Source organism: Microtus ochrogaster, chromosome 1, assembly GCF_000317375.1.
Source record: "Microtus ochrogaster isolate Prairie Vole_2 chromosome 1, MicOch1.0, whole genome shotgun sequence".
NCBI classification, from domain to species: Eukaryota; Metazoa; Chordata; class Mammalia; order Rodentia; family Cricetidae; genus Microtus; species Microtus ochrogaster.
In genome coordinates this window covers 80398122-80416142 of record NC_022009.1, presented here as the reverse complement: position 1 = coordinate 80416142, position 18021 = coordinate 80398122, and the positions used below count along the sequence as shown (strand labels likewise).

At 39.7% G+C, this 18021-nt stretch overlaps 1 protein-coding gene across 7 annotated transcripts in view; it reads right to left on the bottom strand.

Moving 5' to 3' along the window:
- Hdac9 (histone deacetylase 9) overlaps positions 1 to 18021 on the bottom strand; it is a 674620-nt gene that overhangs the window by 202343 nt on the left and 454256 nt on the right. For 3 of the 7 annotated variants that reach the window (XM_026782512.1, XM_026782523.1, XM_026782534.1), the window contains exons 4-7: positions 13904 to 14145; positions 10088 to 10229; positions 8908 to 9034; positions 6841 to 6962 (exon numbers count right to left, since the gene is read on the bottom strand). In XM_026782512.1, the coding sequence (XP_026638313.1) occupies positions 6841 to 6962; positions 8908 to 9034; positions 10088 to 10229; positions 13904 to 14145 (633 nt within the window). Of the gene's footprint in view, positions 1 to 6840; positions 6963 to 8907; positions 9035 to 10087; positions 10239 to 13903; positions 14146 to 18021 lie in introns of all 7 variants that reach the window. The other 4 variants (XM_026782516.1, XM_005343859.3, XM_026782520.1 and 1 more) reach the window with 3 other exon arrangements.

Here is an 18021-nt window from a genome sequence, read left to right as displayed (position 1 = left end):
TGCAAAAACTTGATTTCCTTATTTATTATCTCTTTTATTTTTAGAATGAGAGAGAGAAAGAGAGAGAGAGAGAGAGAGAGAGAGAGAGAGAGAGAGAGAGAGAGCATGAAGTTGGGTGGGAGATATGATGTGATCTAGAAGGAGTTGGGATGGAAAGAATATAAAAAAATATACTAAATGTAATTCTCAAAAAACAGTAGAAGCAAATAAAACAAAACCCAGCAACACAAGCACACACACACACACACACACACGAAAATGAGAGCAAGAAAGGAGCTAAAATATCCATTTGTATTAAAGACCTCTAAATCGATGAGCTCATTGTAAAGCAGGTTTAGACACCAAACACAGAGGCTGAGCACCCACGAGCATGGTACTCGGAGAGACACAGCTCTTCACTGCGATGATTTTGTTACAGATGCTGTAAGGGAGGTCAAGGTCTTGTGTGCTTTAAAAAACACGTGCTCTAGAAAGTGAAAAACTGATAAAGACTCACATTAATAATGACATTGTTAAGAATTTTTAAAGATGGGCGATAGTTTGCTTGATTGATTTGAAACACCTTGATAGCCAAACCTGGTATTCACTTGCAAAATACTGAATCCAAACAAAAACATCCATTCTCTTCTTACCATTAACTGAAGATTAATTATAATCCTATCTGTTAGATATGAGACATAACACTTCTAACAAGATAACCTAGATGATCCTGTGTTTGACATTACATTTTAATACAGCACTAAACACATTATCCATGAAAACAAACACTGGAAGGTTTAACTTGGCCACACTGTGTGTGTTCTGTTTAGTGAAGACACTAGCAGGAGAAGCAAGGCTCATCCACGTGCAGGAAATAACTAGACACCTCCTCAGAACTTGTCTCTGTTAATTTGAAAACACGGTACAAAGTTTTGTAGCTCTATTCACAGACACCCAATCTTTGGAGCAATCAAAATGACTTCACCAGATAAGTGGGAAAATCAACTGTGGTCAAGAATACAAAGGAATATTGTTCATTGATAATATTTGATAAACTTCATTTAGTGAAAAAACAGTTAAGATTGAATGCTGCATAATGCTGTAATGACTACTCTTGGTTGTCAACTGGACTACATACGGAATTAGCTAAAAACACAAAAGGCTGCTCACTGCTTTGGGGATCTTTTTCTTAATTAAATCCATTGAAGTGGGAAACCCCGCTGCTAATCTGGATATTTGAGGTAAGATGGGAAGGTCAACTTTTAGTTGGGGCCACACCTTCTGCTGGCAGCCCAGATACAGAACGTGAGAGGAAGATGCTCCCTTTTCATTTGCTTGCTTGCTTGCCCTTGCTAACACTCCTTCACTGGCATTGGAGCCCAGACTTCTTCAGGATTCCAGTGTGCACTTCAGGCAGCTGAGACATCCAGTCTTGTGGACTGAACAACTGCTGGACTCTTGGACTTTCTGCCCCTAGGCAGCCATTTGTTTGATTAGCTGTACCATCCCCTGCAATAATTCTAAGACATCTCCTTTCTTTATATATAGAGATTGATTCTATACCTTTTGATATTCTAGAGAACCCTGACTAATACAAATGCCAAGGAAAAGAAGCCATAGTGAAACCGTCACATCCTGCATGAGTCTATCTATGTGACATTGTTTGACAAGTTCAACTGCAAAGAAAAAAATTCAGAGACTTATTTGTTTATAATTTTGTAAATGAAAGCCGAGTGATGGTAGAGCACATCTTTAATTCCAGCACTCAGGAGGCAGAGGCAGGCAGATCTCTGTGAGTTTGAGGCCAGCCTGATCTACAAGACAGGACAGGTTCCAAAGCTACAGAGAAATCCTGTCTTGGAAAATAAAAATTGTGAATGAGGGTTTTCCTGGCAAGCATGTATATGTGCTATGTGCATGCCTGGTTCCTACGGATGCCAGATGATAGGACAGGATCCTCAAGGAACTGGACTCACAGATGATGATGAACCACCATGTGTTGGCCGGAACTGATCCCAGGTTCTGTGCAAGGATAGCAAGTGAGCCATCTCTCCAGCCCAAGAAAAATATTAAAATAATTACTACATACCCACTTTAGGGTTGGTAGGAATAGGTGAGAAACAGTGTTTTAAAAGCGATGTAATTCTGTGTAAAGCTATAGTGACAGACAGATGACATACAATTAAGTTACACTGAACTTCCAAGTGGGAGGCCGTGACGGGAAATGCCTAGCGTTAGCTGCCTAGCTAGACAAGAGGATTTGAAGAGTTCCGGGTTCATCAACAGGCTTTGTCCTGGTAAATAAAGTGAAGAGTAATGGAAGAATACACCCAGTGTTAACCTCTGACCTCTACACACGTGAATACACACCTGCACATTTGTGTCCAAATTATGCACACACATATCACATGCACACCACACACCTGCACATTTGTGTCCAAATTATGCACACACATATCACATGCACACCAATTTTACACACATGCACAGATTGGATGATACTAAAAGAACCTGATAATGGGATCAACATAGGTGCAACATGTTATTTGCTCAATATGTAAGTCAAAAACTATTCTAAAAACTAAGTTTATTGATTTAAAAAAAAAAAGCTGAGTTGAAAACACACAGTACAGATCTCCCTATATGGTAAAGGCTTGAAATAACCATGGCGCTTCTTTTAGACTTCATGCCAAATTCTGAAATGCCAAGGCATATGCAAAACTATAAAAGGGGGGAAGAGAAGGAGGTAGAGACAAGGAGAGGGGGGAGGGAGAGATTTTTTAAGACCTTTTAAGGAAACATCCTTCTGTTAATTTTGGATTACAATGCCTTGAATAGGTCACCCAGGTTCCTCATCCTGACCACTTTCTGCTGCATCAGATTTACCAAGCTGGATATTGTCTCAACTGTCCCCTTTCCAATTTACTCTTAGTGGAAAATGCCATTGGCATTCTGCAACTTTAACTTATGTTTGGATCCCTTCCACCTTTGAGTCATATTCCAGTGTTTCTGACCATTAAAATGAGTGTTTCAGTAGGACTGGAACACTCTTCTTAGCCAAAGTCAGGCTTTATATGGCTCGTGCAGTTTAAGAGGTTAATATACCTTGCCTGCTTGCTTTGTTCAGAAGTATAAAATGGAAAGATTATAACATTCAAAGAAAGGCAAAGTTCACTGCCTAAGACCTCGATAATATAATAGAGTATAAAACTTCCAGAAATTTTTGTCATAATATTTTATGAAACATATGCACATACTCACTGGAATATAAGCCAAATTAAACGGTTTTGAAGGTCAGTTCAAAGTCAGGAGGCATGTAGTATCTCTGTGAGAAATAGGCAATCTTTTGAAAGTGTCAAGCCCCAGAAGCTCCCTACTTTCTTATCAGTCCTGTGGTGTGCAGTAGAAGGAGGAGAATCTGGTTCCATAGCAGTAACAATACTCTCTACCAAAGCATATTCAAAGTGTCTCCATAAGCCAACTCTTGTGTTATGGAACAAAGAAATTAAGTATGGGCAAAAACATGGTATTTCCAACTTCAAAGCCAGTCACATACAGGCATTCATTTAAGAATTAAAAGAAATAAACCTAACTCTACAGAGATATTGGTTAAGAAAGCTGGGTGATCCTTCAGAGAACCCTGGTTCAATTCCCAGCACCTACATGGCAGCTTGCAAATGTCTGTAACTCTAGTTCCAGGGATTTGACATCCTCGCACAAACATACACACACTCAAAACAGAATGCACACAAAATAAAAATAAATAAATAATTTTTGAAAATGAAAGTAAATGAGTTTTATTAGTTAAAACAGATTGGGGCAACTCCAGCCCTCCCAAGAGGAGGGAAGCAAGGGTTCACCTTGCATGAGAAAGTTCAGACTCCTGTGAGAAACTAAGAATTCTGTAGCTGGCTATTCCTGGGTTGTTAGTGGCTGAAGACAGGGGTGTCCAGAAAGCTTGGAGAGCTTCAAAATTGTCCTTACTTCTGCAGGGACAGCTCCAGGACTACCTTGATCTATTTAAAGCTGTGCAGGCTTTCCTTACTCTAATTCCAGTTTTATTCTCTAAACCTCACTAATACACACAAGCAATTCGATAAACGATCTGGTGAAGGAAATAAAAATGATGTAGTATTACAGGCAGTTCAAAAGACAGAACTGGTTCGTTTATCAAGTTCCGCTAAGTCTGGGGTAATATCTAAGTAGACAGCAGAAGCTGGAAATCTGGCTGTTGTAATGAAGCTCTACTCTATGTTGGCTGTCCTGGTACTTCCGGATGACCTACGGCAGTACTTGAGGTTCAGTTCAATATGATGTCACTGTATGACACAAAAGTCACCTTCAGCCCTTTCCTCGTTCACCACTTACATTTTGCCATGGCATAATTTTATAATTTACATCTTTCAGAATACCATTTGAGTCAGGAGAATATAACAAATGCTGAAGTACTAGTCAATAATTGAAATATTATTGAAATTTTTCAGTGACCTATGAAAGACCAAGATAGGTCTCAGTTTTCTCACAACACAGTTGACATGTACCAAGAGGATCAATGTCTGGATACTGAAGAGCCCTGCCTATTTGTAATTAGTGAAGAACATCTCTGAGTGGTTTTGTATGCGGAAAACATCTGTGGTTTATTACATCACACTTTTCTTCATCAGACAGCAGGAACTGAAAAGGGATATTCTGAAGCCCTATAGCGATATCAAAGTATTAACAGCTACTCAAGAACTTTAACGCTAGGATGTTTGAAAACGTGTGGTTTTTGCAGATCAGCAGCCTGATACTTCATAAATATCAGATTTTCAGCAGAAAAAGGACACATTTAAAATATTGGGCAGCTACAGAAAATATACCATAAGACAGGCCCTGGCTGTTCTCATGTATGATACATTGCAAAGAGCTTCTCACATATGTGCCCAGATTCAGATCTGGGGACATAACATACACACTGAGCACATTTGTGTTGTGGATCGGGAATTTCATTGAGAATAAATTAAGAGCCCATCCTTCATTCTTCTCACAGGGAAACTAAACTGTTCTCGTGGAAACAGAGGATCTAGATTACTAACTTTTAATACCCATTAGTTTAAAAATCAGATTTTCTTTGTGGATGCTTGTGGGGCCAGATGCCCCTTCTCTGGAGGACACTTCAGCTAAGTCCATGTGCCGTCTCTGCAGTAAGAGGAGAGAGCAGGCCACGTGCTCAGAGGACAGGTCTTTGAATACATACATCACTTGTTAGGAGCCTTCTGCCACAAGCAGACTCGGTGTTCTTTCCTTCTCGGCATTTTTTTGGGCTATTTCATGACAGTGTCTTCCCTGATTATGGGAATGTTGATAGAATTTTTGTCAATAGCTCCCACACATATCGCCAAATATTAATTCTGTTAGTGCCACACCCTCTAGGAATCAATTTCCACAAACTAAATCCCCAGGTTGAGAAGTACAGAAAGCATCACTCTTCTCTTCCCTCCTTTTGTCCTAGAGACCTTTACTCACAAGAAAGGTAAGGCACTATGTGGGTAGCAACATAAAATTCAGACAAATACATGGAGTTCAGCCAGTCCTCCCTTTACACTGGACCCTACTGAAGTGTTCTACTATGTCTAACATCCTAGAGACATGAAAATCCCCAGCCTATAAAGATAAACACGCACTGATTGCCTTGGGAAGCTCAAGCACTCTTTCCCTGCGTCTGGGACTATATAAAGTGGATGAGGGGAAATAGATTCTTATCCACAATTGATTTTCTTCTTAAATCTTCATTATGCCACAGGTAAATTATCTGACAGAAATTAGCTCCAGCATGTGTTTGTACAATCTACATCCATTTTAATTACTCCAAATTGCTTGGAAAAAATGAATATAATTATTTGAAATCACCACTCTGTGGATTTTATACACAAATTACAGAGGTACAGTCCCTCAATAAGACCTGTGTAAAATACAATAGCTTCAACTATCTATCAATGCCAGTTTAGAAGCTGTGGGATATTTTAAATCTTTTGAAAAGCTGCAGTCTCTGAAACACTGAAAGCTTTAGAACATACTGTACACAAACCTTATCTATTATTTAAATATATTGACTATAGTGGGAAGAGCATATATGCACATTCAATATAACTTGTCAGTGATACTCAAGAGGAACAGAAGATGGGAAAAGAAAGATACATGATTTAGAGATGATCCTGTCCACTAAATCCTAAACAAAACTCCACGGTGACACTCCTCCAAACAAGTCTTACTGCGTGCTCCCATGTGTGTGGTTGTGTGTCGTGTGTCCTTATACATGAAATTAATAAGGACACATTTTTACTTAGTTCAGGAGTCTGGAGAACCCTAGGGAGCAAACTTTCTCAGAAGAAAACATTGACTGAACTGATGCTCACTACATCAATATTTGAAATATTAAAATTAAGAAAATGTGTTGGACAGAATATTCTGACTAGTCATGCTTAGGCAAATGGTTAAAGAAAAGAAGGACAGTATAGGATCCTTAAAACGAACAAACATCGCACTTTTCTGGGGTCAACAGCCCTATTTTCCTCTATTCTAACATTGATTGCTAATTGAAATCAGATATACTTTTCAATCTTACAAAGATACTTCAATTATCTAGTGAATGGACTCATGCAGCAATAAGGAAAAGGGAGTCCCGCATCTGTGTTTCTCTGAATATGTACAGGAGCTCACGTGTGCATGTGTGTGTGGATACATTTGGTTCAAGAAGCTGTGAGTGAAGGGTGTACATGGACGCTGTCCACGTCATACTCTTTAATTTTATCAAGAAGTGAGAAGAACAAAAGGAAGGTGTGCTGTGAAAAAGTAAGCATTTTCCTCGCTGTGCCAACGTACCTGTTTTTCTCAGGGGGAAATCGTCCTTGGCGTCTTGGCCTCCTGGTAACGCGTATTTGTAGGATGGAGACGTCCCACTGAGAGGTGGAGAGCTTTGATCCAGTGAGGTGTGGTGAGCGGCCCTACAACAAACAAAGAGGGTTTATAGTGAAGCTGGATTCCAGGGCTTGCAATCAGGAGTCAGCTGTGCGTGCTGTCCACGTGACTCAGCTGCACACACTGTCCACATGACTCACGCTGCCCACGTGACTCAGCTGCACACGCTGCCCACGTGACTCAGCTGCACACGCTGCCCACGTGACTCAGCTGCACATGCTGCCCATGTGACTCAGCTGTATTTACGTTCTCCCTCCCCAGGGTCTACAAACCTCAGCCTCAGTATCCAAGTTCAGTACAGGGAAACAGAACAGTGAGGGATTCTTAGCAGTGCCCACCCTGTGATTGGTCGTTCAGTCACATGGGAAATTTCACTTTGATAGAAGAACTTAGATTGTTATACTTTTAAAAAACTACAAAATCGACCTAACAAACAAAAACAGCTGCCATTCTGATCTTTTGGAGTCACCTTTATAGAACAACCATGGTGGAAGTGAACATGTCCAAAGACCTCATTACTCCCAGATGGCATAGCCATGTGCCCAAGGGCGACCTTTGTACTGAAGAGATGACAGCCTGGAGGCTCAGGGGCCTGAGTCCTACAGGCCATCTTAACATGTGGATTAGAAAGCACATTCTGGACAGAGGGCTCAGAGGTTAAGAGCACTGATTGTTCTTCCAGAAGACCCGAGTTCAATTCCCAGCAACCACATTGCAGCTCACAACTGTCTGTAACTCCAAGATCAGACAAACATGCAGGCAAAACACCAATACACATAAAGTAAAAATACATAAATTATTGAAAAAATGAAAGCACATTCCTCTTCAATAGAAAACTAACTTAAAAATATGTTATTTTTCTGGAATGAGTATATTGAAAAGGGAGCAATTGTGCTACTGAAGAAGAATTTGGAGGACTGAACTCAAACTACCCAGTGTGTACAGGAATCCCAATTCTCACACAACAGAGAGAACGCCCAGGGTACAGGGCCACTTCCACACTGACTACTCCACCGTAAGTCTTTATCTGAGAACTACATTCTCAACACTTAACTCATGTATGGTCATTTCACATACTTGAAACTGGCCAAAAGCGTCAACACATGTTATTATGTCCTCTTTACAGAGACGGAAACTGATTCTTTGAGAATTCAAGGAAAATTCCCAGAGCCACATAGCTAATTCCTCAAATTAATGATTTATGGTTAGCTGGAATTATATTACATATAAACAAGAAAAGATCACTACTGACATGAGGGTCATGTCAGATACCCTCAAGGGAACAGCTGAAGCATTTTCAGCAGATAAATTATTCCCTAGTAGTTGTTTCTCATTAGAAAATTATGTTTTTCTTTTTCCTGAAATGTGCTAACTTTGAGAGCATCATGAATCAGTCACTTCCTATGCAGATGACTTAAGGTAACAAAATTATATTTTTTTCAGATTATTTTCTGATACTGGCTGGTTTCTCAGGTCAACCGATACACACGTGGGACCAAAAATCATCTGATTTTCTCAAAATAGCTCTGATTTCCATTTTATATTAAGCCACGTGAAACAAAAAGAGGCCAAATCCTTAAACATTCACAAATTCTGCACAGATGTCAGAGAAACTACCTGAGGATTCAAAACCGTTGCTGGGTTCTACCCCCATGCCAGTTACTCATTCAGTAAGGAAGACAACGCCCTCCTGCCCTCCAGGTGATAGATGCTAACGCTAACTGAGCCCTGCTTGCACCTATATCTTTCGTTACATTTTTTTTCTCGGGACTTCCCAGCAACTCTGCTGGCAGGTGCTGTTGTGGTCTCTTTCTTGTGGAGAGAAAGGCTGATCCTTAGAGATTTCCAGGCACTTGTTAGCGGCCATGAAAGCCCCAGAAGTGGTAAACTCAGGATTTCTGCCCAGGTCAGCCAAAGATAGAACCCATGCTCTCTATACTGAGGATGAAAACAGCTGAACACAGAACATACGTGTACCAGAGCTTGGGATGGCGGCTCACGGAATGATTCTTTCCATTGGTTGGAGTGTCTTTCGTTGCTGATTTACTCAACAGGAATTCTTGAAGCTTCTGCTTTACCTCTGTACTTGCCACTGCCCCTGAAACACACACACACACACAGGGAGAGACACCGCCTGTGGGTCACTTAATCTCACTACTCGAGAATACTCAACAATGGTTATGAAGAAATATCACTGGCCACAGCATATGGAGGAGTTTTCCTATTAAAAGAAAAGCAAAACAAAATCTACATAGACTTTAGGAAATGGCAGAGCCCCGTGTTGTAACTGTTGCTTTCATTACAAATTTTCAAAATGGCTTCAATGAGTTCTTGGATCATTTCTACAGGAACAGAATTCCTAGGACTGCCATCAAGTTGTCTTTGAGTTTACAAAAGAAAATTGCTGAGGATTGGGGCTGCAGTTAAATGGTACAATGCTTGTCTAGTATTTGTGAAGTTCTATGTTCAATCCCCAGTACTGACAAAAATAAGCAAATAAATAGGAATAAATCACTGGTTTTTAATTGTATTTCTTTTTAAATCAGAAATCTTGGAGAGTGTTGTAGATTACTATAATACATTAAAATGATCTTTTTTGATTTTTTTTGTTAAAAAATTCAACATTGTTTTAAAATTCATTTGATTATTAAACAAATCAATTCAGTTGATAATTTCAGTTCAAATCACCACACACTAAACTTTGCAACGACCTGAATTTGAACTGACTGGGTAGAGGGCAATTATTTGGCTCTGTCTCCCTCTTGTGGACCAGTATTTTGCAAACATTCTGTCTTGTGTCTAAAAACAACAAAAGGGACCAGAGGCGTGGTATGTACCATGTTCAGAGCAATGACTGCCTGGCCAGGAAGATGGAAGAAATGAAAACATGTAAACGTAACTTTATTACTGAATCTTACATTCCATCCCTTTATTGTGATGGTATTTACAAAGTCCAGGAAACATGCCTGTGTCTTTGGCAATGCCGTGTTCATTTCTCACTATGCTCTGTAGGGCTGTTATGAAAGGGCTCTTTAGACTCTACGTTACTCTTTTAACTAGACAAGGGCAGTTTCGACAGACTTATTTCTACGGTTCATCGTTTCCTTGCCATTCGGGAAGAGAGCGCGTCTGTTACCCTGGTGCCTCTTACTTTCTCGTCCTCTATCTTTGCCTCTGAGAGGAGGAAGCTGCTGCTCTCTGCGATGCCTCTCTACTTCCTGTTCTTGCCTCTGCTGCTCCAGTTTCTGCTCCTTTTCTAGGAGTTCTTGCTGTTGTTTTATGGCTAGGAGTTCCTGTTGCAACTTGCGAGAAGAGAAAGACATGAGAGTGTGCAATTTCTTTAAGCTTCAACGTCATCACTCACTGCCCCACACTGCAACATTATCAACGTTTGGAGCTTGACAGCATTTCGCTTGTGCTTCAACCACCTTATTACGACTGAAATAGAAATATAGAAAACAGAATGGCTTTGATACCTACAAGAAGTAAGTCTTTAGATAATTCATTACTTGTAGATCCCTATCAAAAATTATTACCAAATCCACTCAGGTCATTTGAATGTTGTTGGCTTGAACCTTCAGCTCCTTTCCCCATGTGCCTACAAAATATAGGCACACACAAATGCAGAGAAGGCCTTGATGTCTATTTCACAAAGTCTCTCACACCATAGATAGACAACCAACTCTTACCCCGAGATACAGTATAAAATTACCATGGATAGGACGGGGGTGAGAGTTAATTTGGGGAAGCCTACCGGAAACAGAGCAGACACTAAGACTGTACCCTTCCACAGAGACAGTTCTTGTAAGGGTGCATAATCTACACATCCATATCCTTCTCTAGAAGATCACAGAAAGTTCAGAACTGACCTCCAGCACACGAAAACTTCTAGATTAGAGACACAGATCCAAATGAAATCACGTCCACAAACTCCCATGTACTGGAGTCTGGTTTTCTGATGCATTCACTTCAAACCACACACAACACAGATATGGGGGTATTTGTTACGGCATTTGAAGATGGAGAAATACATATATCTGCAGAAAAGCAAATGTTCCCGCTGGAGAACAAACGACTCTCTTAGCCTCTGTCATTGCCATGTACGAGATCTGACTGCGTACTAAAGGTACTCGGAACCTCAGTTCATCATGAGTAAGAAGGACAATAACGCCTATCACAGATCATATACATAATTCATAGAAAATTGGGTTTTTTGTTTTGAATGATACAGTTTCATTTATTACTATTAAAGCTTAATAGCAACTAAAGAATAATTATTATATTATTATCCTTTTGAATATTTGTTATCTAAAAGTTGTATTTTATAACAAATACTGGAATAAAAATTAAAAGCGCTCAGGACCTTCATCTTGTTTTTTTGTGGCAACAAGAAGGTGAGTTTTTAGGCAAAGTGTGACAGCCTAACCCAAGCACATGGTTAGGAGTGACTCTGTCTGTTCCCATGTTACAGTTTAATACCTTGGTGCTTTGTTATTTCACACGCCAACTACTTAATGGGTGCTCTCAAATATACCGCTGTTACTTAGGAATCTATAGTTATGTTTAAATTCTGTTTGAATGCCAACTCTATATCGATATCGAGACTGGTCAAATGAATTCAATACTTTATCTAAAACCAAAATGAAATCGAACTATAATTCCTTCTTGATATGAAAAACCACACACATTTGTTACTATAGTCATTACTTACATCCAACATCTATTATAGGAATGGGCTATGTCTAAAAAATTAAAAAGGATTAAAATTTAACACGTTTCTTTCCAGCTGTGAGTCACAGGGATTTGGGAGCTTTGGGGGTAAACTAAAGAAGACAACACATTCTAGTCACACTCTAAGTGGCTTTGCGAAGTCACACCTTTTCTCTCTACCTCAGCTGATTAGGCAAAAACTGGGAGACTAGAACAGAAGGCAACAGGTGCCAGCTGTGAGAAGAGTCAGAGTTGAAAAGCTTAAAGCTTGGGGTACTCTTTCTCATGCAAATAAATCTAAATGAATGCTAAAAACATTAACCTTTAGACCTACCCTTAAGACAGTAACGGGACAAAATAAAATTTCTAAGGATGCATTTAACTTCCTAATCTTAAAAGGAGGATGCCAACAGGTCTTCTGCCTCTCACACAAAAACATTGTATGTAGAAAAAACATCTTCTTAAAGCTATAGTTCCCTTCTAACCACCTCAAGATCCTAACTCCCTCAAAAGCCACTTTTCCAACCTCTTCTAGATGTCAATCAACCTGCCATATCATTTTGTTTGTGCCACAGAAGCAATCACCTACTTGCTGCTCTTAGGTTCTTAGTGATCAAATCGTAAATTACTCACACTTAGCTTCAGCAATAACAATGGCACCAAACATCAATGAAAAAGAAACAAATCTGAAGGAAACCGATGCAAACAGCTTATCAGCATGGCTTGATACTCATATACAAAAGAAAATGAACCATACAGTTACTCGGCTCTTGAAGCAAGTTGACAAGCATGTATCACACCCGTGCCTCCTGGCCCAGTTACCGTGCCTGGAAGGAGAGCAATCTAGATAGCAATACTTCTATTATCATTCCAAGGGTCAAACCAAAGGAACTCTGTGGCCTTTATTAAAAAATAAATGTACAAACTAAGTGAAGGTCACTCATATTTTAAATATAGCCATGAGATAATGATTTCATTGGGGACACACACAAAATCCTTCATTCTTATTTTTAAGGTATTTTAGGGAGCAATCATATGAAAGTGTTTAATAAACTTTGTTAGTTAAGGAAAGAGATTATATTTTTTTAATATTTTTATTTAGATTTATTTATTTCTTATGTATACAACATTCAAGAGATTATATTTTATATCAGGCATTGAAGAACCTTTTACACAGATAATGTATCTTGCAGAACAAGAAAAATGGGAAGAACATAGTGCTTCTATCTTCTTGGACATTGTAATTTAGTGTTATAACTTCATGATCTATATTGATACAACATTCATGTGTTTGTACTTGATACACATGAGATTATGTGCCTAGAATACAGTATAGCAAAATATGACAAAATGCATAATTCTATGTATTATGATTATTACCCTTAAGTCATCTTTGAAAGAGTTGATTATAAAGTAAAATTTTATTATAAATATTTTGTGCTTTTAATAATAAATTCAAAGCAAATATCTATTTGACGGACTCAAAACATCCTTGTGCTTTCTTACAATTTAAAAACATTGCCTCATTTGTTAGCCCAGACCTAAAACTTCTAAGTTTTGAGTTTAGAGCTATGTGCTGCCATGCCCTACAAAACCTCTGTTGGTAAATGCCTTTGCCAATTATTAAAACAAACAAACAACCAAAAGACAGACAAATCTACAGTGACATATTCCAGTGAACACGCAATCACCAGATGTCAGTAAAAAAATCTGAGCTCTTCTTATATTTCCCCTGACTTAACAGTCTATAAAAGCATTAAAATATTTATTCCACTTTTGCATATAAAAATATAACCCCCTTTTGACTTTTCATTGTATTATTTGATTTTGATTTTGATTATATGCCATATAATCTTTTCTACAAGGAAAAACTTGTATTGACCTAGACTGAGAAGAAAACAATCTAGAGACTCAGACTGCTCCTGTTCACAGGATGACTTTACCCTTCCTGATGAGCAGGGCACACAGGTTCTTTAGTAGCATAACCTGGACCTCTCTCAGCTTGTGGTTCTTGGTGGTGGCTACACGGGAAAAGGAACACATGGGAAAGGGTATGGACGCGCATGGGAAGTTTCTGCTACTCTTACCGGTACTTAACCACGTTTCCAACTAGTACAACTACAATTGCCATCAAGCCACACATCCATGTCTTTTGCACAGTGAACTTGCCCATCAGTGCTCCCGTGGGCTGGTCTTGGGCCCACAGCGGGGTGCAGGTGCCCTGACTGAGAAGGACAGACAAAGACACATTTGCTACCTTGATGTGCTCCTGCAGCTGCGCCTGATGCTGCCGCGTCAAGTTCTCATGCTGCTTCTGAAACTCCGCGATGAGGAGCTGCTTCTGGATTTGTTGCTGCTGTTGGATGAGAAGCAGCTCCTGCTGCAGCTGCTTCTCACGGACGACAGGATCCACCACGGGCATCATCATCCTGAGGTCTGTCCTTAGGTCTAAAGGTGAAATGGGCTCCAGGCCCATAGGAACCTCTGATTTCACATCCACTGGAGACCCGGGAAGGAAGACAGAGAAGGGGAGACAAAGATTGGAAATTAGCACTCTGATTTGTAAATAAAGCACACACATAAAGGAAGGGGCACAATCACTCCTTTACACTGAAGGCAAGATGTGTTTTTGTACATAAATTTTGGTAAAAGGTCCCTGAGTTCAATTCACTCAATAACAAGTATTCTGCTCTGAATCTTTCTACAGATGTCTGTTTTCAAATAGATGGATTCACCTAGCGGTATCAAAATCATTTATATATTAAATATAAAGACTTAACAAATTTAAGCCACTGAAGACCAAGTAATGCAAGATGAAAGAAAGATGTCATACAAAAAGGGAACTTCTGTCATGAATCAATTCGTGGACTCATAAAAAGCCTTATAATTAGGGACAGAAGAGTTCTACCCTAAGTCAAGCATGCAATGCAATACATTGGCGACCCTATCAGACCGAGGAAAGAAGTGGGAAAAATCTCCATCCAGATTCAGCTAATGGTGATTAACCATAACAACAAGCCAAGTCCGCACATGAAGAAGTGAGAGCAGCCAAGTGTCTAAGTACTGGCTCTTAAATAGTGATCATTTAAATCGTGGAAACCTCATTCTTAAAATAAACAAGAGAGGAAGAAGTATGCGGGAGCTTCAAGTAAGTATTTAATCAAACCACCAAAGGAAAAAAGATCTGATGACCCAAATGTAACTTTTGAAGATAATATTTAAATTCATAAAATTGAATTGGATAATATATGTGACGTTTCTAGCACAATTTAAGTAGATAAGCAGGCTGCCCCACCAAAAGAAAGTTTTAGGTAGGAAAACCACAGCCCAAGAAGCTCTCCAGATGTAGGTTGCTTATGGCTAACGCCTATTCTAATTGGTCAGATCCCATGCCGAATTGGTGGCTGAACATTCTGAGGAATACATCCACCCTGAAGAATTAGGTAAAATTTTGTAAAAAAGTGAAAGAGGTCAAGTTAAAGACAATGAGCTTTTTGGAAGCCGAGGTTATATCTCCTCAAAATTAGTGAACCACTACTCAGCTCTAACACCAGCACAGACAGAAATAACTAGAAATTTTAATTGCAAAAATATTCAAAATACTTTAACTTTCTGAGAAGCTTAGGGAAAAGGTTCAGTAAGTCAACCGCAATATGCAAGCCATCAGTTTCACCCTCTTGCTCTAGTTCCCCTACGTACACAAGCCTGAGAACACTGTTATCTGCACCAAGCCCCAGCCCCACCACCACTAAAGCAGAGGTGGTCAGAGCAATGTAGTCAAAGACTCACATGAGCGCCATCACTCAAAGTGTGTGCAGGACAACTTTAGGAAACACTGTTGATCTTGTCTTCTCTATTACATATAAATGAAAATTTTCTGTACATTAAAATAGTTCACCAATAATGATTAGCTAACCAATCAAAGGTGTATAAGCAACTCTTGAAATAAAATGATGATTTCTATAAATATTAGAAAATAAAAACAATTCAGCAACTAAAAATCCCCTTTTCTGGCAAATAATATAAACCATTAATAAAATGAAACATCACTACGTAGCTACAAAGAATCACATATGTGCCCATGTATATATGAGCATACATTTATGTCTGCCTGCATCATGCCCCATTTTAAAAGGTAAGAACATGATTGAATTATTTATTAAAAGTGGTACTTCCAGTTGGTATAAATTTGACAAAAATCAATCCAAAATTTGAACCATGTGATATTAAATATTTCTATAATTTTATTCAGGTTTGCCACTTCTAGAAATAAATCATAAAGAGATAATCCTAATGGAGAAAAAACTTTAATGCTACATTGTTATTTGGAGATTTTGTTTTTTATTAATGTCATAGTCATCAACTAGAAGGAACACCTATATAAACTATGTCATATCCATTTGGCAAAAAACAAATGTAGTCATTGGCTGGGGACAAAGGTCAGTTGATCAATTCTCGCAGTGCCAGCACGAGGACACTAATTTAACCCTCAGCATCTACATGCAAAGAAGCAGTTGCAGGCTGCCGTCCTAGCACCAGGCAGTCAGCCTAGAGTGCTTGGGGAACTTGGGGCCGGCGACAGACACTGTCATACTGAGGAATGACACTCAAGGTTACCCTCGGGCTTCCCTCCACAAACATGTGCACACATGTGCTTATTGTCTTCAGATGTAGGAGCATGCACACCCATTTACACACGCATGCTCAAAAACATATGAATCCCTAAGAATGAAAATATTAGAATCCTTAAAGGTCAATAATAAAATGGCAATAATACTGTGATCAGCAAACTGCACACACTGTTATGGAGCCCCTTAAATATCAGACATCATTATAAATGTTGAGCCTCAGGACTTGAGGGGAAAAAACAAACAAATCCAGTCATAACTACACATGTGTACACACACATAGACACACATACAAACACCCAGAGAGAGAGAGACAATTGTTCAGTCACACTAGTCCATAAATTCTTTGCACGGAGCGACACAGAGGACAGATGAGGGCAGTGCTTCGGGTGAGAATCTGGCTGACTCTACTTTCTTTAGCTTTCCATATTTCTTCTTTTTTATTTATTTAAATTTAAAAATTTACATACTAGCTCCAGTTCCCCCTCCTTCCTCTTCTCCTGACCCCCACCTCTCTCCATCCCACCCCATATCCACTCCTCAAAGGGTGTAAGGCCTTCCTTGGGGAGTCAGCAAGGTCTGAGATAAGTTGAGGTCAGACTGAGCCCCTCCCCTGTATTAAGGCTGAGCAAGGTATCCCTCCATAGGGAATGAGCTCTGAGAAGCCAGTTCATGCACCCAGAGTAAGTCCTGGTTCCACTGCTAGGGGCCTCCCCAACATATCAAGTCACATAACTGTGACCCACATTGAGAGGAGCCAAAGCAGTCAGTTCAGAGTCTGTGCGCTCCCACTAGCTCGGGTCAGCTGTCTTTGTGGTTTTCCCAATCACAATCTTGAACCCCACCTTACTCAAATGATCCCTCCTCCCTCTCTCCAACTGAACTCCAGGAGCTGAGCCCAGTGCTTGGCTGTGGATCACTGCATCTGCTTCCATCAGTTACTGAATGTAGGCTCTATGATGACAATTAGGGTTGTCACTAATCTGTTTATAGGGGAAGGCCAGTTCAGGCACTCTGTCTACTATTGCTAGGAGTCTTAGCTGGGGTCATCCTTGTGGATTTCTGAGAATTTCCCTAGGTGAAAAATCCTTCATCAAAATACATATTTCTTAAAATTACTAGAAATATTCATCACTTCCTCATGTTCCACATCTACATAGGTTTGAAGATCCCAGATTGGGAATTATTAAGTTTCTATTCTATGTAGATTTATTGTTTATTTTCAGGGCTTAAAGGAAAACTCCCAGGTATCCTGTTTAGAGTACTAAGGCCTCACGTGTAAATGCTTATGAGTAGCAATCTAGCTGTATGGCACACATGCATGCATGCATTCACGCAGCAGCACTTACACTGTATGGCACACATGCATGTATGCATTTGTGCAGCAGCACTCACACTGTATGGCACACATGCATGTATGCATTCATGCAGGAGCAATTACACTGTATGGCACACATGCATGCATGCATTCACACAGCAGCAATGACACTGTATGGCACACGTGAATGCATGTATTCGTGCAGCAGCAATGACACTGTATGGCACACGTGCATGCATGTATTCGTGCAGCAGCAATGACACTGTATGGCACACATGCATGCATGTATTCGTGCAGCAGCAATCACACTGTATGGCACATATGCATGTGTGCACTCGTGCAGCAGCAATTACACTATATGGCACACATGCATGCATGCATTCACACAGCAGCAATCACACTGTATGGCACACATGCATGTATGCATTC